The 25,671-nt window shown below is 41.8% G+C and overlaps 1 protein-coding gene across 1 annotated transcript in view; it reads left to right on the plus strand.

The window, feature by feature from the left end:
* LOXHD1 (lipoxygenase homology PLAT domains 1) overlaps window positions 1–25,671 on the plus strand; it is a 442,934-nt gene that overhangs the window by 14,673 nt on the left and 402,590 nt on the right. Inside the window, exons 2-7 of the mRNA XM_073680470.1 lie at window positions 11,423–11,603; window positions 14,482–14,637; window positions 17,236–17,387; window positions 21,795–21,914; window positions 23,353–23,517; window positions 23,848–24,046. Coding sequence (XP_073536571.1) covers window positions 11,459–11,603; window positions 14,482–14,637; window positions 17,236–17,387; window positions 21,795–21,914; window positions 23,353–23,517; window positions 23,848–24,046 — 937 coding nt within the window. The 5' untranslated portion in view covers window positions 11,423–11,458. The remainder of the gene's footprint in view (window positions 1–11,422; window positions 11,604–14,481; window positions 14,638–17,235; window positions 17,388–21,794; window positions 21,915–23,352; window positions 23,518–23,847; window positions 24,047–25,671) is intronic.

A 25,671-nucleotide genomic window follows, 5' to 3' on the forward strand; every position in this document is an offset into this window, starting at 1 on the left:
TTTATGAAAATAGTGAATTGTGTCATTAAAAACCACAACTCGCCCCACGAAAATGAGCCCAAAAAAATAAAGTTATGGCTTGTAGAAGAAAGGGAGGAAAATAACCAAAGTGTGAAAATGCAATTTGCAGGTTCCAGTGATGTAAGAGTTAAACAGTGTGATGTTTGCTCGTGTCGCGCAGGCAGCCCCTATGGGGAACGCTGGTTACCGTCCCTGAGGATAAACTGTGTCTCTAAGGAGAGATGACAACACGGCAGGTTGTTGTGAGGTGACTACAACTTTTCTGTGGGTTACGAGTCCGGACAGAGTAATGCCGCCTGCTGCCGGACTGCTCACCTCCAGGGTCTGATCTCCCACCATTGCCTACCTTCAAGGTAATGGGCTGGGGGGCTGTATCTAGTCACCTGCGGTTGTCACTGCCAGGATTCTATCAAAATGTTTTTAAAAATATGAAAAAAAAAATTAAAATCTAAACATTCAAATCCCCCCCTCCCTTTCGCCCCATTCAAAATAAAACAATAAAAAAAAATCAAATATACACATATTTGGAATCGCCACGTTCAGAATCGCCCGATCTATCAATATATAAAAAGAATTAATCCGATCGGTAAACGGCGTAACGAGAAAAAAAATTAAAACGTCAGAATTACGCTTTTTTTTTGGTTGCCACAACAATGCAATAACGGGCGATCAAAACATTGTATCTACTCCAAAATGGTATCAATAAAAACGTCACCTCGACGCGCAAAAAAATATTCCATCACCCGGTCTAAGATCACTAAAAATGGAGATTCTACGGGTCTCGGAAAATGACGACTTTTTTTTTTTTGTTTAACTAATTTTGGATTTTTTTTTTCACCACTTAAATAAAAAAAGAATGTATACATCTTTGGTATCTACAAACTCATAATGACCCGGAGAATCATAATGGCAGGTCAGTTTTACCATTTGGTGAACATGTGAAAAACGGAGAACTATTTCATAATAATTAAAAATATTACATACTTAATCACAAATGTCAAAAATGTGAAGCAAAACAGTAAGGAATTTTAATGCCATTTAAGTGTAAACTAAGGATGATATTCTGGAACCTATTCTATCTATTTAGTGAACATGGTAAAAAAAATAAAAAAATAGTGGAATTGCACTTTTATTTGCAATTTCACCGCACTTGGAATTTTTTCCCATTTTCCAGTACACGATATGGTAAAACCAATGGTGTCGTTGAAAAGTACAACTTGTCCTGCAAAAAAAATAAGCCCTCATAAGTCCATATTGATGGAAAAAATTAAAAAGTTATGGCTCTGGGAAGAAGAGGAGCAAAAAACGAAAAACGCAAAAATGGAAAATGGCCTGGGGGTGAAGGGGTTAAGGGTTCATCATTTGTGGGTTTTTTTGTTTTGTTATTGTATTCCTTGACTTTTTCTATGCGCCAAAATCTATAAAATGGCGCACAAGGTTCATGATTTTTGCTCAAAATAAAATATCCTCTTGTTTTTGTCTTTAATCTTTTGGTAATTTTTTTATACAAAAAGTTGCATGCTGTCACAAAAATTGCACGTAATTTTCAGACGTTCACAAGGGAAGGGAGGGTAGGGGGGACTTGAGTACATCTGTATAAGAATTTAGGATTTGTTTTTTTTTAATTGGAATTGGTGAAACATGTGGAAACCCCAAACCTCATTCACAATTATGGACACGAAGAGTTTTCAGTAGACAGTGACAAGTTCCTCTGATGGGCATCTGCTAGGATTATTTTTGTATAGATTTCCTCTGGTTTTCTCTAATGCTCCACTGGACGTCTGCAAGAATGACAGGTGCCCACATGGTAGTCTTTTGTTTTTGGCACAGGCCACAGACCCATATCACTTCTGCACAAAACCATGCACCATGCATAATGACATGATCTCGCGTATTTTGACTGTTCTGCAGAGAGTTTGGCAGATGACTGTGTACATTGGTTCAGTTTACAAATGCAAATAAGTTTGGATAGTTTCTCATGTCCAAATATAAATCAGTAATAGGATAAAAATTCTTGTGACCTTCCTTTACCACCAGGTGGAGCTCTCTGCATACCCAATTGATACTTCAGTCAGTAGTAAGCTCCTGAGCTCCCTCTAGTGGTGGCAGCAGGAGGCAGAATGTATCATATCCACTCTATGTCTATGTTGGAGATTTGTTGCTCTCTAACAGAAGCACGATTCTCTGAATTTAGAATTTTGGATCCAATCTGGGGCTGGGTTACATATCAGTTGTACGTTACGCCACCTTGTGGCATAAATTATAATAATTTTGTAATGCATCCTTTGCAGCTTCAGTTGCGCCCACTTTTTTAAGAGTCGAGTAAGTAGGCGTAAAAATTCCAAAAGTTTCACATTTTTGTACAACTTGGAATTGCGCAAAAATATTACAACATTTTTTTACCAGAGATCTAGCGAAAACTGCTTGAGGAATAGGGCCCAAAATGGCACAAGTTTTATTTCTCACAGTTTAGTATAATGTTATGCTACTTGTTAACAGAATTTGCATATTAATTCCTTTTTCCTTTTAGATATTAAATATAAAGTATAAATACACTGCTGAGTGTCCAAGTGTCAGAACATTTTGGTCGACTATGTTCAAACCAATTAACAGATTATTTGCTCTCATCCAGTAAAGGATCCATAATCTCACTGCTCGCACAGTAAAGAATCTTTAATCTTTCTGCTGATACAGAAAAGAATAAATAATCTCACTGCTCATACAGTAAAGAATCCATAATCTCACTGCTCGCACAGTAAAGAATCTTTAATCTTTCTGCTGATACAGAAAAGAATAAATAATCTCACTGCTCATACAGTAAAGAATCCATAATCTCACTGCTCATACAGTAAAGAATCCATAATCCCACCGCTCATATAGTAGAGAATCCATAATCTCACTGCTCGCACAGTAAAGAATCTTTAATCTTTCTGCTGATACAGAAAAGAATAAATAATCTCACTGCTCATACAGTAGAGAATCCATAATCTCACTGCTCATACAGTAGAGAATCCATAATCTCGCCGCTCATACAGTAGAGAATCCATAATCCCACCGCTCATACAGTAGAGAATCCATAATCTCACTGCTCGCACAGTAAAGAATCTGTAATCTCACCGCTCATACAGTAGAGAATACATAATCTCACTGCTCACTCAGTAAAGAATCTGTAATTTTACTGCAAATACAGTAAAGAATAAATAATCTCACTGCTCGCACATTAATCCATAATCTTATTGCTCACAAGGTAAAGAATCCATAATCTGACCGCTCATACAGTAGAGAATCCATGATATCACCTCTCATACAGTAAAGAGTCCATAATCTCACTGCTCATACAGTAGAGAATCCATAATCTCGCCGCTCATACGGTAAAGAATCCATAATCCCACCGCTCATACAGTAGAGAATCCATAATCTCACTGCTCGCACAGTAAAGAATCTGTAATCTTAGTGCTGATACAGTTAAGAATAAATAATCTCACTGCTCACACGTTAAAGAATAAATAATCTAATTGCTCACAAGGTAAAGAATCCATAATCTGACCGCTCATAAAGTAAAGAATCCATCATCTCACCGCTCATACTGTAGAGAATCCATAATCTCACCGCTCATACACTAGAGAATCCATAATCTCACCGCTCATACAGTAGAGAATACATAATCTCACTGCTCACTCAGTAAAGAATCTGTAATTTTACTGCAAATACAGTAAAGAATAAATAATCTCACTGCTCGCACATTAATCCATAATTGTATTGCTCACAAGGTAAAGAATCCATAATCTGACCGCTCATACAGTAGAGAATCCATGATATCACCTCTCATACAATAAAGAATCCATAATCTCACCACTCATACAGTAGAGAATCCATAATCTCACCTCTCATACAGTGAAGAATCCATAATATCACCGCTCATACAGTAGAGAATCCATAATCTCACCACTCATACAGTAGAGAATCCATAATCTCACTGCTCGCACAGTAAAGAATCTGTAATCTTACTGCTGATACAGTAAAGAATAAATAATCTCACTGCTCGCACAATAAAGAATTCATAATCTTATTGCTCACAAGGTAAAGAATCCATAATCTGACTACTCATATAGTAAAGAATCCATAATCTCACCACTCATACAGTAAAGAATCCATAATATCACCGCTCATACAGTAGAGAATCCATAATCTCACCGTTCATACAGTAGAGAATCCATAATCTCACTGCTCGCACAGTAAAGAATCTGTAATCTTACTGCTGATACAGTAAAGAATAAATAATCTCACTGCTCGCACATTAAAGAATTCATAATCGTATTGCTCACAAGGTAAAGAATCCAGGGGAGGAGTCCTGAGGAGATAATTTGCATATTCCCACTGCATTTTGGGGTAAGTGAAGAGTCTCCGCGAGCTCAAAGAACACTGGATTTTGGCTGTTGGAGCTGAAAAGAGGACATCGGTAAACCGCGCGCCTACCGGCGCGCGCCTTTTGAAGCTTTTTTTTTTAAGCTTTTTTCACTGTTTTCAGAACATTAACAATAAGAACATGGAAGAGTTCAGGAGCCATTTGGTGAGCTGCATATCCTGCTACATGTTCACAGACTTGCCAGTGGAAAAGCCAAACTTCACATGTCAGAAATGCAAGCTTGTGTCCCTGTTGGAGGAAAAGTTGCGAAATCTAGAAGAGAGGTTAACTACCTTGAAAATCATTAAGGAAGGTGAAGAGTTCTTAGACAGAGCAGAATTATCTCTTCATGATTCAGAAAGAGAAGAAATTCGAACTGCACCTGAGGAAACAGAGGAATGGAAGCATGTGACCCACAGAAGCAGGAGGATCGAGAGGCAGTCAGCACCCATACTGCTCAGGAACCAGTACCAGGCTCTCACGCAGGAGAACCATGAAGAAATACAGCAAAATAAGACTTTGCCAGCAATGAATAACCTTGTAAGCCCTCAGAATCCTCCTAGATGGAGAAAGAAGAATGATGTGAAGAAAAAACGGAGAGTGGTGGTCATGGGGGATTCCCTGTTAAGAGGAACAGAGGCCGCTATCTGCAGACCAGACATAACCTCAAGAGAAATGTGCTGTCTTCCAGGAGCAAAAATTAAAGACGTGTCTGACAGGATATCAAGACTCTTCAGACCTACAGATCACTACCCATTCCTGCTAATACATGTGGGGACAAATGACACCGCAAGAAAGGACCTGCAAACCATCTGCAGTGACTTTGAAGACTTAGGCAAGAAAGTGAAAGAATTGGGAGCGCAGGTGGTCTTCTCATCCATCCTCCCAGTGGATGGCCATGGAACAATGAGGTGGAATAAGATTCTACAGGTGAACAACTGGCTACGTCGATGGTGCCGTCAACAAGGATTTGGATTTCTGGATCACGGAATGAATTACCTATACGATGGACTACTTGCTAGAGATGGGGTGCACCTTACGAAGACTGGAAAACATGTATTTGGAAGTCGCCTTGCTACACTCATCAGAAGAGCTTTAAACTAGAACAATGTGGGAAGGGAAGCAAAAGGCCAGAAAAAGCCATACAGCTGACAAATACTATTGAGATCTCTGCTACTGGAAGTGGAAAGGAAGAACAAAGACAAAACAATTTAAATAATAAAAATATGGGAGGAAGAGAAACCAATCACAAACTAAAATGTTTTTATACAAATGCACAAAGCATGGGCAACAAACAAGGAGAATTGGAACTACTAACGCAGGAAAAGAAATATGATGTCATTGGAATCACTGAAACTTGGTGGGACGATACACATGATTGGAATACAAGGCTAAAAGGATACAACTTATTTGCAAGAAACAGACTTGATAAACGAGGAGGAGGTGTTGCATTGTATGTTAGAAAAGCGTATATCTGCACAGAGATTGAAGCTTCAGAGACTGGGAGTTCTGTGGAAACTGTTTGGGTAAGAATACAAGGAGAGAACAACGGAAAGGACACCATTGTAGGCATTTACTACAGGCCACCTGGGCAAGCTGAAGATATGGATGAACTCTTTATGTATCAAATGACCAAGTTCTCCAAAAAATATGACGTAGTGGTCATGGGAGATTTCAACTATCCAGACATTTGTTGGGAATCTCTCTCAAGTAAAACTAACAGGTCAAGCAAATTCTTATCCTCTCTTGCTGACAACTTTATCTTCCAAAAGGTAGAGGAGAAAACAAGGGGATCTGCTACTTTGGATCTAATCCTTATAAACAGGGAGGAAATGGTTGAGGAGGTAAAGGTGGCTGGGACCCTAGGAGGCAGTGATCATGCTATTATAGAATTTTGGATAACTAGAGGAGGAAGACATGTGAAGACTCAAACTTCAAGGTTAGATTTTAGAAAGGCAGATTTTAAGAGACTCAGAAAGAGAATAGGAGGGATCCAATGGCTGGATGTCCTTAAGGACAAAAATGTCCACGAAGGATGGGAAATTTTTAAAAATGAGATTCTCAAAGCACAATCGTTAACAATCCCGAAAAGTAGGAAGAATGGGAAGCATTTAAGGAAACCAGGATGGATGAACACAGAACTTAAACACATGCTAAAAAGAAAGAAAGAAATGTTTATTAAATGGAAAGAGGGAGGCATATCTAAAGAAGATTATAATGCAGTCTGCAGATCCTGCAGGGCACGTATCAGGTTAGCTAAAGCTGACAATGAATTAAGGCTTGCAAGAGATGTCAAAAGCAATAAAAAAGGATTTTGGGGGTATGTCAAAAGTAAAAGAAAAGTCAAAGATGCTATAGGATTTTTACAGGATGAAAATGGAGAAATGGTAAGAGAGGATGTTGAGAAGGCCGAACTTTTTAATTCCTATTTTGCATCTGTTTTCTCTCAGAAAGAAAATGTAACATCAACTGATCTTCACTGTCCTTTTAAAGGAATAGAGGAATCAAAGTTATCTGTAAACAGAAAGATTGTGAGGGAATATTTAGCTAACATAAATGAGTTCAAGTCTCCAGGTCCAGATGAATTACACCCCAGAGTACTGAAGGAGATCGTAGAAGAAATTTTAGAACCACTCTCCATAATCTTTGAAAATTCTTGGAGAACAGGAGAAGTCCCAGAAGACTGGAGAAGAGCAAATGTTGTTCCTATCTTCAAAAAGGGGAAGAAGGTGGACCCAGGGAACTATAGGCCGGTGAGTCTGACTTCTATACCAGGAAAGATCTTTGAACAAATTATTAAACAACATGTATGTAAGTACATGGATAAGAATGAAGTGATTAACCAGAGTCAGCATGGGTTTGTAACTAACAAGTCATGTCAGACTAACTTAATTTCCTTCTATGACAGAATCACTGACTGGGTGGATCAGGGAAATGCTGTAGATATAGTATATCTTGACTTCAGCAAAGCATTTGACAAAGTATCTCACACCATCCTTATTGAAAAAATGACCAAGTATGCAATGGACCAGGCAACTGTTAGGTGGATTCATAACTGGCTTAGTGATCGGACTCAAAGGGTGGTTGTAAATGGCTTCACATCCAGCTGGATGAATGTCTCAAGTGGGGTACCACAGGGCTCCGTCCTGGGACCTGTATTGTTCAACATCTTTATCAATGATTTAGATGAAGGAATTGAGGGTAAACTGATTAAATTTGCTGATGACACAAAGCTAGGAGGGATAGCTAATACTAGAGAAGAGAGAGAGAGGATTCAAAAAGACCTAAATAAACTGGAGCAGTGGGCAGCAACCAACAGAATGGTTTTTAACAGGGAAAAATGCAAAGTACTACATTTGGGCAATAAAAATGAAAAAAGCATATACAGAATGGGAGGAATAGAGCTAAGCAACAGTACATGTGAAAAAGACTTAGGTATACTAATAGATCATAGACTGAACATGAGTCAACAGTGTGATGCAGCAGCAAAAAAGGCAAATACAATTCTGGGATGTATTAACAGAAGCATACAGTCTAGATCACGTGAAGTCATTATCGGTCTTTACTCCTCTTTGGTCAGACCTCATCTGGAATACTGTGTACAGTTTTGGGCACCACATTTTAAAAAAGACATAGACAAACTGGAGCAAGTTCAGAGAAGAGCGACCAGAATGGTGACTGGTCTGCAAACCATGTCCTATGAGGAACGGTTGCAGGATTTGGGAATGTTTAGCTTGCAAAAAAGAAGACTGAGAGGAGACTTAATAGCTGTCTACAAATATGTCAAGGGCTGTCACATTGTAGAAGGATCATCTTTATTCTCATTTGCACAAGGAAAGACTAGAAGCAATGGGATGAAACTAAATGGGAGGAGACACAGATTAGATATTAGAAAAAACTTTTTGACAGTTAGGGTGATTAATGAGTGGAACAGGCTGCCACGAGAGGTGGTGAGTTCCCGTTCAATGGACGTCTTCAAACAGAGGCTGGACAGACATCTGTCTGAGATGATCTAGTGAATCCTGCTTTGAGCAGGGGGTTGGACCAGATGACCCAGGAGGTCCCTTCCAACTCAACCATTCTATAATTCTATAATTCTATAATTCTAATTCTATAATCTGACTACTTATATAGTAAAGAATCCATAATCTCACCTCTCATACAGTGTAGAGAATCCATAATATCACCTCTCATACAGTAAAGAATCCATAATCTCACCGCTCATACAGTAGAGAATTTATAATCTCACCGCTCATACAGTAGAGAATCCATAATCTCACTGCTCATACAGTAGAGAATCCATAATCTCACTGCTCATACAGTAGAGAATCCATAATCTCACCGCTCATACAATAGAGAATCCATAATCTCACCGCTCATACAATAGAGAATCCATAATCTCACCGCTCATACAGTAGAGAATCCATAATCTCACTGCTCATACAGTAGAGAATCCATAATCTCACCACTCATACAATAGAGAATCCATAATCTCACCGCTCATACAATAGAGAATCCATAATCTCACTGCTCGCACAGTAAAGAATCTGTAATCTTACTGCTGATACAGTAAAGAATAAATAATCTCACTGCTCGCACATTAAAGAATTCATAATCTTATTGCTCACAAGGTAAAGAATCCATAATCTGACTACTTATATAGTAAAGAATCCATAATCTCACCTCTCATACAGTAAAGAATCCATAATCTCACCGCTCATACAGTAGAGAATTTATAATCTCACCGCTCATACAGTAGAGAATCCATAATCTCACTGCTCATACAGTAGAGAATCCATAATATCACTGCTCTTACAGTAGAGAATCCATAATCTCACCGCTCATACAATAGAGAATCCATAATCTCACCACTCATACAATAGAGAATCCATAATCTCACCGCTCATACAGTAGAGAATCCATAATCTCACTGCTCATACAGTAGAGAATCCATAATCTCACCGCTCATACAATAGAGAATCCATAATCTCACCGCTCATACAATAGAGAATCCATAATCTCACTGCTCGCACAGTAAAGAATCTGTAATCTTACTGCTGATACAGTAAAGAATAAATAATCTCACTGCTCGCACATTAAAGAATTCATAATCTTATTGCTCACAAGGTAAAGAATCCATAATCTGACTACTTATATAGTAAAGAATCCATAATCTCATCACTCATACAGTAAACAATCCATAATCTCACTGCTCATACAGTAGAGAATCCATAATCTCACTGCTCATACAGTAGAGAATCCATAATCTCACTGCTCGGTCAGTAAAGAATCTGTAATCTTACTGCTGATACAGTAAAGAATAAATAATCTCACTGCTCACACAGTAAAGAATCCATAATCTTATTGCTCACAAGGTAAAGAATTCATAATCTGACCGCTCATACAGTAGAGAATCCATGATATCACCTCTCATACAGTAAAGAATCCATAATATAACCTCATACAGTAGAGAATCCATAATCTCACTGCTCATACAGTAGAGAATCCATAATCTCACTGCTCATACAGTAGAGAATCTATAATCTCACCGCTCATACAGTAGAGAATCTATAATCTCACTGCTCGGTCAGTAAAGAATCCATAATATAACCTCATACAGTAGAGAATCCATAATCTCACTGCTCATACAGTAGAGAATCCATAATCTCACCGCTCATACAGTAGAGAATCTATAATCTCACTGCTCGCACAGTAAAGAATCTGTAATCTTACTGCTGATACAGTAAAGAATAAATAATCTCACTGCTCGCACATTAAAGAATCCATAATCTTATTGCTCACAAGGTAAAGAATCCATAATCTGACTACTCATATAGTAAAGAATCCATAATCTCACCTCTCATACCGTGTAGAGAATCCATAATCTCACCTCTCATACAGTAAAGAATCCATAATCTCACCGCTCATACAGTAGAGAATTTATAATCTCACCGCTCATACAGTAGAGAATCCATAATCTCACTGCTCATACAGTAGAGAATCCATAATCTCACCGCTCATACAATAGAGAATCCATAATCTCACCGCTCATACAGTAGAGAATCCATAATCTCACTGCTCGCACAGTAAAGAATCTGTAATCTTACTGCTGATACAGTAAAAAATAATCTCACTGCTCGCACAGTAAAGAATCCATAATCTTATCGCTCACAAGGTAAAGAATTCATAATCTGACCGCTCATACAATAAAGAATCCTTAATCTCACCGCTCATACAGCAAAGAATCCATAATCTTGCTGCTCACACAGTAGATAATCCATAATCTCACTGCTCGCACAATAAAGAATCCTTAATCTCACTGCTCGCACAGTAAACAATCCATAATCTTATCGCTCACAAGGTAAAGAATTCATAATCTCACCGCTCATACAGCAAAGAATCCATAATCTTGCTGCTCATACAGTAAATAATCCATAATCTCACAGTACATACAGTAAAGAATCCATAATATTACTGTTCATACAGTGAAGACTCCATAATCTCATTGCTCGCACAGTAAAAAATCCATACTTTCACTGCTCATACAGTAAAGAATCGCAGTCTGTGATGATGACTAAACCTTCTTTCATCTAGATGTAGAGGATGCCTCCTTGTCATCATTGCAGGCCTAGGCGTAGAAAGATCATTAGGGTATGTGCACACGTTGAGTTTTTGCAGCAGATTTTTCTGCACCCTTAACCAGTTAAAATGCTACGTAAAATGCACTCGTCTTTGTCACATTTTGTAACGTGCTTTTTTGATGTTTTTCTTACTTGTGTTTTTTTTCTCATTCATTTGATGAGTGAATAAAGCTAAAATAGTTGACGCGCTGCAGATTTTAAAAAAATACCTTTATGGTTCAAAACATGGCGAAAACACAGTGTGTGAACAAACCCTTAGAAAGATCTCTGTGCTGTCCCTTCATATACTGTATTCCTCACCATCTTCAGGATGGGGACTTGGGACTATCATTTAATCAAATTGCTTCTGTTGTAGGAAGAAGACAGATATTAAATAGTCAAAATTCTGAAAATGCCAACTCAGGTCCAGTATTATAACTCTTCGCCCTCGGTCACCGGCATACTACAGCCACAAAACGCTCCTGGATCTTATGGGGCAGTCAGACCCAGAGATGTCTACCCTGCTGCCACAGTGCCACGGATCCGTCCTGCTACTGGTAAGGTATCAATAAAAAAGGAAATAACATTAGAAAATTGACCCTCCAATATATTCTTGCCAAAATTTTTAAAAGGAGTCTCTCCGCTGGAACTGACAGTATAAACTAAGCACATAAAAATCGCACCTTTAAAGCTCTGATCGCTGCCTCCGGTCTGCAAAAACTGACGTTTTATGAAACATGTTCATTAAAGTGCTCAGTGCACCTTGGGTGTGACCAAAAGGTGCAGGGCACTGTTCCACCAAATTTTTTTCATGCCCCATCTCTCTCACCGGTGATTGACAGCACTGACTTGCCTGAAGCAAGCACTGTCTGCAGAGAAATCTCAAGAGCTGTCAATCACCAGTGAGGGAGACAGGGCATGCAAAACCAGTGGAAAGGAGCACCGAGCGTATTGGCCACACCAAGGGTGCTCCGAGCAACCTAGTTAGCATATTTCATTACATTTTTAATTTCTGTAGAAAAGCAATTAGAGCAATAAAGGTACAAATTTTATATTGGTTGTATCCCCTACAAGGTTGTGTGCTTAGTGTATACTGTCAGTTTCGGCTTACAGACTCCCGAGATGCTTCTCTTTAGTAGATTTCACCCTTCCAATCTCAATGAATCACCGTAGACAAACATTAGACATAGAAATGAAGTTAAGCAATGTGCACACGGTGTCTTTTGCTGTATTTTCGGTGCGAACGTTTTCAAGGAGTTTTGAAATATGGAAGAGGATTTGTATGTACACAGTGACTCCACCAGCACAATAGTGAGTGCAGCTCTGGAGTATAATACAGGATGTAACTCAGGATCAGTACAGGATCAGTAATGTAATGTATGTACACAGTGACTGCACCAGCAGAATAGTGAGTGCAGCTCTGGAGTATAATACAGGATGTAACTCAGGATCAGTACAGGATCAGTAATGTAATGTATGTACACAGTGACTCCACCAGCACAATAGTGAGTGCAGCTCTGGAGTATAATACAGGATGTAACTCAGGATCAGTACAGGATCAGTAATGTAATGTATGTACACAGTGACTCCACCAGCACAATAGTGAGTGCAGCTCTGGAGTATAATACAGAATGTAACTCAGGATCAGTACAGGATTAGTAATGTAATGTATGTACACAGTGACTGCACCAGCAGAATAGTGAGTGCAGCTCTGGAGTATAATACAGGATGTAACTCAGGATCAGTACAGGATCAGTAATGTAATGTATGTACACAGTGACTTCACCAGCAGAATAGTGAGTGCAGCTCTGGAGTATAATACAGGATGTAACTTAGGATCAGTAATGTAATGTATGTACACAGTGACTGCACCAGCAGAATAGTGAGTGCAGCTCTGGAGTATAATATAGGATGTAACTCAGGATCAGTACATGATCAGTAATGTAATGTGTGTACACAGTGACTGCACCAGCAGAATAGTGAGTGCAGCTCTGGGGTATATTTCAGGATGTAACTCAGGATCAGAACAGGATCAGTAATGTAATGTATGTACACAGTGACTGCACCAGCTGAATAGTGAGTGCAGCTCTGGAGCATAATACAGGATGTAACTCAGGATCAGTAATGTAATGTGTGTACACAGTGACTGCACCAGCAGAATAGTGAGTGCAGCTCTGGAGTATAATACAGGATGTAATTTAGGATCAGTACAGGATAAGTAATGTAATGTATGTACACAGTGACTGCACCAGCAGAATAGTGAGTGCAGCTCTGGAGTATAATATAGGATGTAACTCAGGATCAGTACAGGATCAGTAATGTAATGTATGTACACAGTGACTGCACCAGCAGAATAGTGAGTGCAGCTCTGGAGTATAATAAAGGATGTAACTTAGGATCAGTACAGGATCAGTAATGTAATGTATGTACTCAGTGAATCCACCAGCGCAATAGTGAGTGCAGCTCTGGAGTATAATACAGGGTGTAACTCAGGATCAGTACAGGATAAGTAATGTAATGTATGTACACAGTGACTGCACTAGCAGAATAGGGAGTGCAGCTATGGGGTATAATACAGGATGTAACTCAGGATCAGTACAGGATAAGTAATGTAATGTATGTACACAGTGACTGCACCAGCAGAATAGTGAGTGCAGCTCTGGAGTATTATACAGGATGTAACTCAGGATCAGTACAGGATAAGTAATGTAATGTATGTACACAGTGACTGCACCAGCAGAATAATGTCACGCACAGTGTAGGAAAGACAAAGTGTGATACAAAGGCATGGGGGAAGAGAGCCCAGACACTAGGGAAAGGGGGAAGTGGAGACCTCCTAGGCTGATCTGCAATCACCCTTGCTCCCCTACAGTCCCTATATTGGTGCCTCACCAATCGCCACACAGGAACCTATCCCTATATTTCCCTAGCGCTTGGCCCTGGATAGGGAAGGGTGGATGAGCACTAGTCGATCCCCACTGACAACTAAAGACAGCAAGGGGAAACAGACACGGGGAAAGTAGCTTAGCTTGAGTTGACTTCAGAGAGATCTCATACACGTCCTCTTAGCACCAGAGAGGAAGTAAGAACTGGATTTGCTCCAAGCCTTCACAAGGAGTCATGTGAATATCACCGGCATCTCCTTCTAGCAACAGCCAGTATTTAAACACTCACCCTGGGTGTCAATTAGCCAGATGGAGGTAGCCGCTGGGTCCTAGAGTGAGACAGCTAAGACGGTGTCTGTAATGCCAACCGAAGAGATCTTCTGCAACCGACTGCAGGGAGACTGTCTGTCACTTCTGACACACCCGTGACAAATAGTGAGTGAAGCTCTGGGGTATAATACTTTTCCTGATCAGCACTGATCTTAGAGGTGGTTTGCAGTGTCTTAAATTCATGATGTTATAGTTTCACAATTCACTTTGTCGCTCTCAGGGTTTCAGTTTAGAGACACCTCCCCTCCCCGAGGGAAGCCAGCGTGGAGTGATTCTCGCAAATCGGAAAATTGGACAAATTCCCTACGGAGATATAAAGTCAACCTATATCATAGACCTGTGGAGTCTGTGCTGAGTAAGGGGGCTCCGTTTGCAGGTAATAATACAACCGCTGTCATCAACATAAGAACTAATCGTGGCACTGATTTCCTTACAGACATTCAGCTCTTGTAGAAGTCTGACAAGCATGCAAATTAGTTCTCCAGCTTCTTTAGCACCAGCTATCGAAGGCAGCCTCCCTGTATGTCAATGTCAATAAGATAATTTTCATAGGCACCACAGGTTGTCCATCTTTTGGGGTCAATGTTTTTTTTTTTACTCAAATGCATGTATTTACAGCTTAAAATCATTTTTGCAATTGAATTTCATTACAAATGTTGCCTTTTATAGTCTCATTATTGCACTGTCTATTGCTGGCTGCAGATTGAGTTAACTGAGATTCCATCAGTGAGTTTGTTTTGATTCCTAACAGGAGAATTTGTAACTAGTTGTCCCCAATTCATAATTTGCGTTTTTTTACTTTCCTTTTTTTTTTTAATCTTGTAGAATTAATTTCCATTTTTTGCACCAAATTCTTCAAAATGGCACACGGGGTTCATGTATGTATTTTACAGTACTGGTACTCGCTGGGTGGACCGTAGGTCCGAGTTTTCACTTGCACATGTGTCTTGTTGCCACCGGTTTACATGTATTTTTCTAATATATATGTGATATTTTTAGTACTTTCATAAAGTTTTCTACCTTTTTATGATGCATATGTATGAGGACTTTTTGATCGCCTGTTTATTTAAGATGAATTAGGCGCAAATGAAAAACAGAAAAAAAACACTTTGACCTATCTCTTTCTGAGCTCCTCTCAGCTGATTTATGACCACAGACCATATCAAGGTTGGATGTGGCAGGAAACAAAGAGCCTGTAGAAGCCAAATGATGCAAAATTTTTAATGAAACCCTATTGCAAAAATAGATTTAAGCCTAAAATACATGCATTTAAAGGGGTTGTTCAGGCTTGAGGGTGCAAGTCTGCAGTGACTTTGTCAGGATTTTCCGGTATTGGCACTGGGAGCGGGTGGTTGTGTGGGCTGCAAGTCTGCAATTTGCTTACTTCCAATTAGATGTTCGTAGCCTCGCTCAATTCACTCTCCTAAGCCGTCTATATGGGGCATGTAGATTATAGGAAGCTGAATACAATGATACCTTGATATCTGTGATCTGATGTTTTATTCCAGAGAAATACACATTTTTCTTCATATGTAAATGAGCTGTTAAGATCTATGAGCCGGACATAGATCTCCCTGAGAATCTGCCTCCAGAGATTGTTGTAAATTAAAGGTGTTGTCATGGACTTTGACATTGATGGATTATCCACAGCAATATCAATGAGCGCTACAAAGTCCATCTCCATACACTAATCGGCGGGCGGGGGGGGGTTGTTGTCAGACCAATCACCGATTTGTGTTTGGAGCTGGACTATATAATGGCCATTTTTCCATACTGCTGCTCAGCTCATATTAAATTGAATGGGATCTATGGACAAAGATCACGTTTTGTTTGCTCTTACCCTTCCCCAAAGCAATGAACATGCTGGATGTTAAGCCATTGTATGATGGATGTGACAGCGTCATTCACATATTGGAATGGTCAATATTTACTGTACATCTGAAATAAGTCGTCAATGGATTGGGGAGGTCCAGGGTAAAGTTTGGTTAATTAATCATTTCCCATTTCGGCTCTTTAAACAACTTTTTAAATACGAAGTTCCTTTGTCTTATTGAAAACCATTAACCAATGAATAGATACGGTAGTAGCCCCGCCTTAGAGGAACAAGGAGTGTTAAAAAGTCCTTGGATGCAAGAGAAAATCATTACACAAGCTGTTGGAAGATGGGTTTAAAGGGGTTTCTCAGGGAAAACAAGTTATCACCTATCAACAGGACAAGTGATAACTTACTGATTGGTGGGGTTCTTGTCACTGGGACTTTTACCTATCAGCAAAAGGGGGAATAATTATCCCAAACGGGACACTTTGGGTGATTGACAGCAGGCAGGGAGGAATATATAAAGAAGTAGGCATCAATTACTGGGTAACCTCTTACAGACTCTGAAGCCCAATGAGCAGGGACTTAAATTAAAGGGATTTAACAGGAATCTTTAAAAGTTGCAAAATCATAAGGAATGTCTTAAAACAAAGGAATATCCATTTCATACCCTTTAAACCCTCCTCTACCAATCCCTAGCTTTAGCAGTTATGTGCCATGCATGTCTCTGCTAAGACCAGTGATTGGCTGGAGTGGTCATGTGACAGATGGACAGGACACTTCCAGTACCAACAAGCAGTAGAGTTGGAGCGACAAGAGATTCAGGAGGCCAGTAATGACTTTTTTCATTATTTTATACTTTTTCCTACTCCGAAAAATCCCAGAAAGCCACTTTAATAAGGTACAAGATATACTGAAACTTTTCCAAACTATCAATCTTCCCAGCACCTTCCACTCTATAGGTGCAGCACAAGGGAAGTGTTAGCGGAAGGAGTGTTGAGGTTGGAGAAAAGTCATATGTCATTGGAGACCATAGATATGTGAGTAGACAGTAGGCATCTTTGTAGGTAAGAAATAATTGAAAATCATCATGACCGACCCACAAACCTGATAATATAAGACTATTAACTAATTAACTAATTTCTTTTTACTCATCAGCACGGACCATGAGCGCCAACTCTGGTGGATATCGATATAAAAATGGGCACGTGGATACCCTCCCTACATACAGCTCCATGAACGACCCTCATTTATACGATTACTATGCAAAGAAATTTGGGCTACAGGTTAACACACGGCCTTCCACTAGTGTGAGTATTTTACATGGGAGGAGAATATCATTAGAGGGTCAAACTTTATACTTGATTGAAAAGTGACTTCCACTTCCAGCTTGTCCTCCCTAAAGCCTTCTCTCCACCATACACAGGAACGCTCAGCCCGGCCAAGGGGTTTAACTCCATGTAGAACTAATGGATCAGCCATTGAAATTCAACTGGCTAGATTCTTTTCTTCCTCAACATCGTGTGTCACGGAAAGAGTCAGGAGGCCCCAATACACATTGGATGGTTGACCAATCCTGCCGAAATTACCGGGTTCGGTTGATTTTCATCTAATGTGTATGAGGGCTTTTAGTCACGTTGTAACATACCTGACGGCGGGCTTGGATAGTGCACCATTTCCCACTATACAAGATTGCAAACTTGATCTTCAGTCCAGTCTGCTAGCCTGGCTTCTTTTCATGCTGTCTGTTTGTCTCTGTTCTGACTGCTTAGGGCGGCGGCCCGGTCACTTCCTGTTTCTTGTAGCTGCCGTGGGCACACCCCTAATGCGTTCCCAGCCTATTGCTGTCTGTCACTTGATATTTAAACCAGCTCCACCTTTGAGCTGATGCCTGAGCAACTCTTACCCTCAGAGAGCTCCTAGCCTCTGATCTGCCAGGTCCCGTTCGGTTTTCCTGCCTGTCCGCCTTCCTGGAGGCTGTATTTCCAGGCCTGTCTGAACACGCTCCTAGCCTGTTCGTCCCGCCCTCTGGGGGCCGCATACCCAGACCTGTTATCTGTGTCCTCTAGCCTGTTTGTCTGCCTTTCTGGGGACCGTATACCCAGACTTGCTCCTGTGTCTCGCTGCAGTGTCAGTTCCTGACTGAACACTCAGTTCCTGGCTGAACACTCTCCTAGCCTGTTACCTGTTCTGCTCTATGTCCGTTTCTTCCCTTTTTCTGCAGAGTCTGAACCTGCACCTAACTCCTACTCGTTTTTGCTGTACTTCCGTTTGTGAGTTTAGAGTCCGCTCGATACTTCATTGCAAGTACCTTGTGTGTATCTGGTTCTGCCTTTCCCTTCCAGTCTGTTCCGTGTGAACCGAGCCCTGTTCCGTCCGCTCTGTCTTGCTCACCACTCCGGCGGCTCCTGCCTGCTCTGTCTTGCTCACCGCTCCGGCGGCTCCTGCCTGCTCTGTCTTGCTCACCGCTCTGGCGGCTCCTGCCCGCTCTGCTTTGCTCACCGCTCCGGCGGCTCCTGCCTGCTCTGTCTTGCTCACCGCTCCATTGGTTCCTGCCTGCTCTGTCTTGCTCACCGCTCCGGCGGCTGCTGCCTGCTCTGTCTTGCTCACCGCTCCGGCGGCTCCTGCCCGCTCTGTCTTACCGCTCCGGAGGTTCCTGCCTGCTCTGTCTTGCTCACCGCTCCGGCGGCTCCTGCCTGCTCTGTCTTGCTCACCGCTCTGGCGGCTCCTGCCCGCTCTGCTTTGCTCACCGCTCCGGCGGCTCCTGCCTGCTCTGTCTTGCTCACCGCTCCGGTGGTTCTTGCCTGCTCTGTCTTGCTCACCGCTCCGGCGGCTCCTGCCTGCTCTGTCTTGCTCACCGCTCCGGCGGCTCCTGCCTGCTCTGTCTTGCTCACCGCTCCGGCGGCTCCTGCCCGCTCTGTCTTGCTCACCGCTCCGGCGACTCCTGCCTGCTCTGTCTTGCTCACCGCTCCGGCGGCTCCTGCCTGCTCTGTCTTGCTCACCGCTCCGGCAGCTCCTGCCTGCTCTGTCTTGCTCACCGCTCCGGCGGCTCCTGCCTGCTCTGTCTTGCTCACCGCTCTGTCTTGCTCACCGCTCCGGCGGCTTCTGCCTGCTTTGTCTTGCTCACCGCTCCGGCGGCTCCTGCCTGCTCTGTCTTGCTCACCGCTCCGGTGGCTCCTGCCTACTCTGCCTTTGCTCACTGCACTTGCGGTTTCGTCCTGCTCTGCCTTGCTCACCGCTCCGGCGGTTTCGCCCTGCTCTGCTTGCTCACCGCTCCGGCGGTGTCTCTCTGCTCTGTCTTGCCCACCGCTCCGGCGGTTCCTCTCTGCTCTACTTGTCTACCGCATCTGCGGTTCTGTTCCTGAGTCCCAGTCTGTACTGGACCCTATCCAGCCTGCGCTCCAACCCGCTAGTGACTCCCTGTCTGCACTCCAGCCATGCCTGCCAGTACCCCCCTGTCTGCATACCAGTTGAGCCTGCCTACACCCGCCTGTCTGTGTGCCAGCCTAACCTGCCAGTTCCTGTATTCCCCGGTGTGGGTCAACAGCCGTGTCCGGGGTCTGACCTGGAGTAGCACCTGGTCCCTCTGCTCAGTTCCTCCCTGGTGCACGGCGTCGTAGCCGTCGTGCGACCTGGGTCAGATCGGGTTGATACTTAGTTACGCCCCTCCAGGCACTCTCCGGTTCATGGCACAGTGGGATCACTAATCACGCACACGTCAGTCCGGGCGTGTGCATAACACACGTGAATGCTATTCAACTAGAAGTCACACATACAATTGTTATGGTAAACATTTATACTTTCCTTTATTATTTAGACAATTCGTATATCTTTGATCATTTTGTATTTTAATATTAGCTTTATAAGTGTTATTCATAAATAGCAGGGCATTGTATCTTATATAGAGATGTCTTTGTATTAAAGCTTTCCTTTGTTTCTGAAAGTATAGTAAACTAGATATAGCCAGTTTCTAAGGAATTCAGGACAATATATAATTTACGACTTTGTTATTCCCAACTTAGATATTATTATTATTTATTATTATCTTCCTTTTTAGGTAATGAGATGTATTAAGCCATTCCCACTTTACTTATCCTTATAGTTGTAATAAAAACTTGTGACTGGGCATCTGAGAGCAGACAAGCCTTGTACACAGACAGAAGCAGGTTGTGTGCTCTTGTCTCCAATTGACCGACTCCCTGATTTGATCAAAACTGGCAAACATGTGAAAGCTTTTTGGTTTCCCCTAAAACTTTCCATATAGGTTTCTCCATCACTAGTAAGTACAAAAAACAAAAGGAACACTAAACCAAGAAAATTCACAAAAATGTAGACATTTCTCACCCAGTCTTTGCTTGCCTTCCTTTTTTTTGATCCATATTACAATTAAAACTGAGAAATCTAAAAAGAAATCTTCTCTATCTTCTGTATGTCTGAGGAGACCAGCCATGTCCCCCTCCATCTCTCCACTGTCCAGTGTTTGGCTGTTAGACACATGGCTGCAGCAGAAGCCTCTCCCTCTGTTCCTATGTGCAGAAATATAAAAGCCTACTAGGTCCCACCCTTTGGCTATGGGGGGCTGGGCCTCAGCTGATAATTAGCGGAACAGTTAAGAAATTAGCCCCTGTGATCTTGGCAGGATTCATGCAGAAAGTTGTAGACTCCCAGTGAGGGCAACTGTGTTTCCTATTTAGTTTAAGTTTAATGTTTCCTCAAGGGGAGAACATCAGCCCAAAAATGCATTATAAATAAGCTATACCATGACATAGGGTACTCAGCCCCTATAAAAATCATACTAGTACTGTACCTGTTACTGGTACACAGGCTGAGAAAATAACTTTGAATTCAAATGCAAATGAGGGGGCTTCGGTGCACCATTGACATGGCCAAGACTTTGGTTCACTTTTATGCCCCCTCATTTTGGGGACATGTTGGGTGCTTTTTCTGCTTCTGATTGACAGTGCTGCCTAAAGTCAGCCAGGGTATGTGCGAATGCGCACTGACACTGCCTGTGGCTTGCCGCGTTTGCACACTGTGGCCGTGCGCAGTCTCCTTTTTGACTCCTCTCTGCTTACACCACATTTTCGGGTTTTAAGTGTAGCAAGCGGCATCAACAGAGAGGAAACAGTAAGGACATTGTGTGCCCTCGGGCTGGGTTCAGGCTGAGTCAATGCACATACACACAAACGCACACATGCCAGTGACTTTGGGCAGCGCTGTGAATGCCCCCAGCATGCATAATAAGGGGGCTTAACAGGGCACTGAACTCTTGGCAATTCCAATGTCACACTGAAGCCCCCTCTTTTCCATATGAAATGTTATCTTCTCAGGTACTATACCAGTAATAGGTACAGGGCTCGTATGTTTTTTTTTTTATAGGTGATACATCCCCTATATCACAGTATGGCTTGTTTAAAATGCCTTTTGGGTGTGACAGACTCCCTTTTTAGGGCTCATTCAGTCATCCGTGCAAATCGGTCAGAGCGCATACCGCAATGCACGGACTGGTATCAGGTCTTCCATCCGGAGCATGGCAGCTTTGTATATTTCTATGAGGCTGTCACTCTTGTGTTTGGAGACCCGCGGCCAGTCTGTGCAATGCTGTCCCAGATCAGACCAATTTGCACGGAAGTCTGAATGAGCCTTAAGAAAGGACATAGATTTGCAGGAATGTATAGTATCTGTAGTGAAAGGTTCTTCGTGTTGTCTTTTCTTAGAAGCGTGCATTCAGTGCCTCGTCCACCAGATCGCGACCTGGATCTACAGCAGTAAAGCAGGTGCTGTACAAGGTGACAGTAAAGACTGGTGATAAGAAGCGATGTGGGACCAGTGCCAGGGTAAGACGTGCTACATGGAATTAGATCTCCAAACATGCATCTGTGAACAGGTTACTGGGATCAGTTGCTCGAATACAGGGTAACAAGTCACACAATATTGGCAGTAATGGCGACAACAACAATATAACGATTTCAATATATTCTTCTCTGTTCTATCTAACTATCTCTCAATGTGAACAACACTTTAATGTCCTTCTGCCTTGACTTTCAAGGGTGGCACTCACAGTGATAGTGTCAAGATTTCTGTTGCCCTTCTACAGTTTGACCACTAGTGGCTGCTATTGTTCACTTTAATAATTGTGCTGCTGTTTCACTCCTTACCACTGGAGGCTGCTGTTGTGTTCTGCAATTGCCCTTTGCTAAGATGGCGGTTTCTGAATCTATGGAATCCATCTTGTTTCCTGTTTGGGCCTACTTAAAGCCACATGGATCTCTCACTCATTGCTTGAGTATTGTGTCTAGCTGTTAGCCTAGATCCAGTCTACAGCTCCTGAACATTCTTACCCATGCTGTTCTCATTCATCTACAGATTGTTTCTTACAACTTCTTGCTAACTCCAAGAACTTCTACTACATCTTGCTGTTCCTGCTTGTGCTTCTTCGGCCACTGGTTTCCAGCAGTACTACTCCAGTATTGTAACAGATAGGAACGGCACTGCAATGTGTCCTTCAAGTATTTTCAATTATTATACTGGCACTAGTGGGGGTCACTGGTATTTCCCGCCAGGCCACAAGTTCTTAGTAGCAAGTCACTTAGTACCCTATATGTGTGTTTCAAACTGGCCGGCCCCGGGCTCTTCTGTCTATCGTATGTCTATGATGGAAGTAACGGCCCAGTTCACTCGCGTCTCCTGGTAAACCTGGCAGATGTCCGGTCCTGTATGATGATCCACGTTCAGCCTTCAGTGCTTGACCTGCTGCATCCGGATATCGGGTCTCGACTGGTGAAGACTGGACTTCGGGTCTTGACCAATGGAGTCTGAGTCCCAGGTCTTGAGTGGCGTAGTCTGGACTTCAATGCCTAACCTGCGATGTCTCGCCTGTCTCTGTCTCCAACCGCACTTCGGTCACTCGGTCTCTGCATCCCACTGCTCTCGCGTCCTCCTTGTTTCTCTTATTGACGCTAAATGACTTTCTGCCTTGACTTTCCACCTGACTTACCACGATGTTTGGTCACAAGTGCAGTAGAACTTTGATGAACCATATGTTTGACTCCCCACCCCCTTACAGATCTATTACTTGGTGCTTCAGCTCCTGAATTTTCCTCTTTGGTGCTACCCTTTCCACGCTAAGAAAAAACAAAGCTTTGCTCTTTTTTGGACAATTTTATGCTTGTAGAAACTTTATCTGTTCCCCAGGATTTACTTCAATGAGTTAAGAAAGAAGTCAGTAGTATGACTTAGTTCGATGGTGATATTAATACTAAGGTTGTGTTGCAGGTGTATATACAGATGAAGGGAACCAAAGGAAAACTTAACAAGACACAGCTCTATAAGAAACCAGGTCCTGACAAAGTCTCTGAATTTAAATTCAGCAAAGGATCAACCCACGCGTTTAAAGTTTACGGCCCTGATATCGGGGACATCAAGAACCTCACGCTGGAGGTAAGTGTGGGGGAGGCCATAAGCCTGCTAGATTGAAATACCAGCTAATCTGGATGGGAGGCCCAAGGGTTTATGTATGATAGAAGCCGCCATATCTGTTGGGCTTTGAGACCCTCAGCTCATTTTTTTTTTATTTTTAATGACACAATACAGTCGTCACTTTGGTGCAGTTTTCCATTTCTGTAAAAAAAAAAAAATTCAATTACATTTATTGCTTCAGTGATTTTAGGCTTGAATTGTTAAATAAGGTGAATAATCTTCAAATAAGTCTCGTCCTGTCATCGTTACTAATCGGATTGTGGATTCTGATTAAACTCTGTTTTTGTGCAGCACGATGGCCTAGAACAGCAGCACTCCTGGTATGTGGATGAAGTCTCTGTTACCAATACAAGTCGTGACAAGACGTGGCATTTTCCTTACCGGAGGTGGTTTTCTCTGTACCATACAGACTGCCAGATCTGCCGCACATTAACACCAAGCAATAAAAACTCCGCTCATCAGCTGGACGGCAAACCAAGAGATCACACTGGTAGGAAAACACCTCCCCTCCTTTATTATTGTGCCTAAATATCAGACATACATAGCAATTAAAGAGGAAAAAATTATAATTTTCTTTATTTCCCAAATGATGGTGCACATCTATTTAAGTGTACTGTAGCTACATGCTGGAACATCGGGCAACTCTGCACTTTGGGAGATGCAATTTGGTTTTGTAAGAAACTTTAAGGAGGACAGGTCACCAGGTCAAAAGTGACAATTTTTCCCTCTTATTCTTTTCCCACTCCTCTCCTGAGTATTCCGTTTTTTGTTTCTTATAAATCCGCCATACGGTTCCAGAGATATGGAACGTTGTATTTAGTGGCAATTTTTAAGGTTTTTACCAAGGGGCGTGGCTACAAGATTCTCTGGGGGCGTATCTTTAGGCTCCTCTGTATAATTACCCCATGAGCCACGCCCCCTTCATAAAGAGCATAAAAAAGGAGCACTAAATAAAAAGGTCCATATCTCAGGAACTGTATGGCGGATTTCGAAAAAAACAAAAAATGGAACATTCAGCGAAACACTGGGGATAGAGTAAAAGTGAAAACTGAACACTTTTGACTGGGTGACATGTCCTCTTTAAAGTCTACATATTACAGTTTTGTAAAATAGGGGTGGGATAATGTTATCCCATGTGGATTTGGTGCTTCGTTTGTTCTAAAATGCTTGAAAATTACTGTTCGTATAACCCCATTACAAAATAGCCTTGCCCCTTGATCTGTTAGCTCCCCCTTCTGGACTCACTGCATTTATTTATGTTTTATTTGCTCATTTTCATCTGTATATTGTGTGTGTGTCTCTCTGCAGAGCGCAGTGATGCTGACATTGCAGTAGCCCAGTCAGCAAGGACATACATTTATTGAAATTTAGAGGGAAAGATTATTTAACCCCGTCTTAACATGGCGATTTTCCATTTTTTTTTTCCTCCCCTCCTTCCAAGAGCCATAACTTTTTTTTACATTTTATTGCAATATTGCAGCAGCCGAAAACTCATCATTATGGCGTTTTATTTTTATTTTTTTCCTTTTACACTGTTTACCGACTGGATGAATTTATTTTATATTTTGATCAAACATTTATGAGCATAGAAAAACCAAATATGTGTGTATTTTATTTTTTTTTAAAATGTTTTATTTTTAACGGGACAAAAAGAGAGTAATTTAAATTTTTTGTGTTTTTTTTTTTTTTTACATTTTTTTCATATTTTTAAAAACTTTTTTCCCCCCACTTTTTACTTTATTTAATAGCCCCCATAGGGAAAGCTGTGATCATCTGATTGCTTGTGCTATATATAAAAGTTCATCAACTTTGCTATGTATAGAGAAAATCACGATCTCCTATGAATGGCAGCTGTCATGACAATCCTTCAGCACCCTGCAATCACGTCACGAGCGCGCCGATGGGAGTGTGGAACGACCCGCCCCCCCCTCACCTGGCGCATGTTAACCTGTTAAATTCAGCAGCATTTAACAGCCGAAGACGGAGCTCTGCTCCACCCGCGGCTGTTAGAGGCGCATGATGGCTGCTTAACATGTCACTCTCCGCAAGGAGAAATATTACCCCTTGGATACCGGTCTGATGCCTCTCACCCAGCCAAACCAGAACTCACACTTT

This window comes from Phyllobates terribilis, unplaced genomic scaffold (genome assembly GCF_046119375.1).
Source record: "Phyllobates terribilis strain yellow unplaced genomic scaffold, ASM4611937v1 Scaffold_1__5_contigs__length_1240528914, whole genome shotgun sequence".
Lineage (NCBI taxonomy): Eukaryota > Metazoa > Chordata > Amphibia > Anura > Dendrobatidae > Phyllobates > Phyllobates terribilis.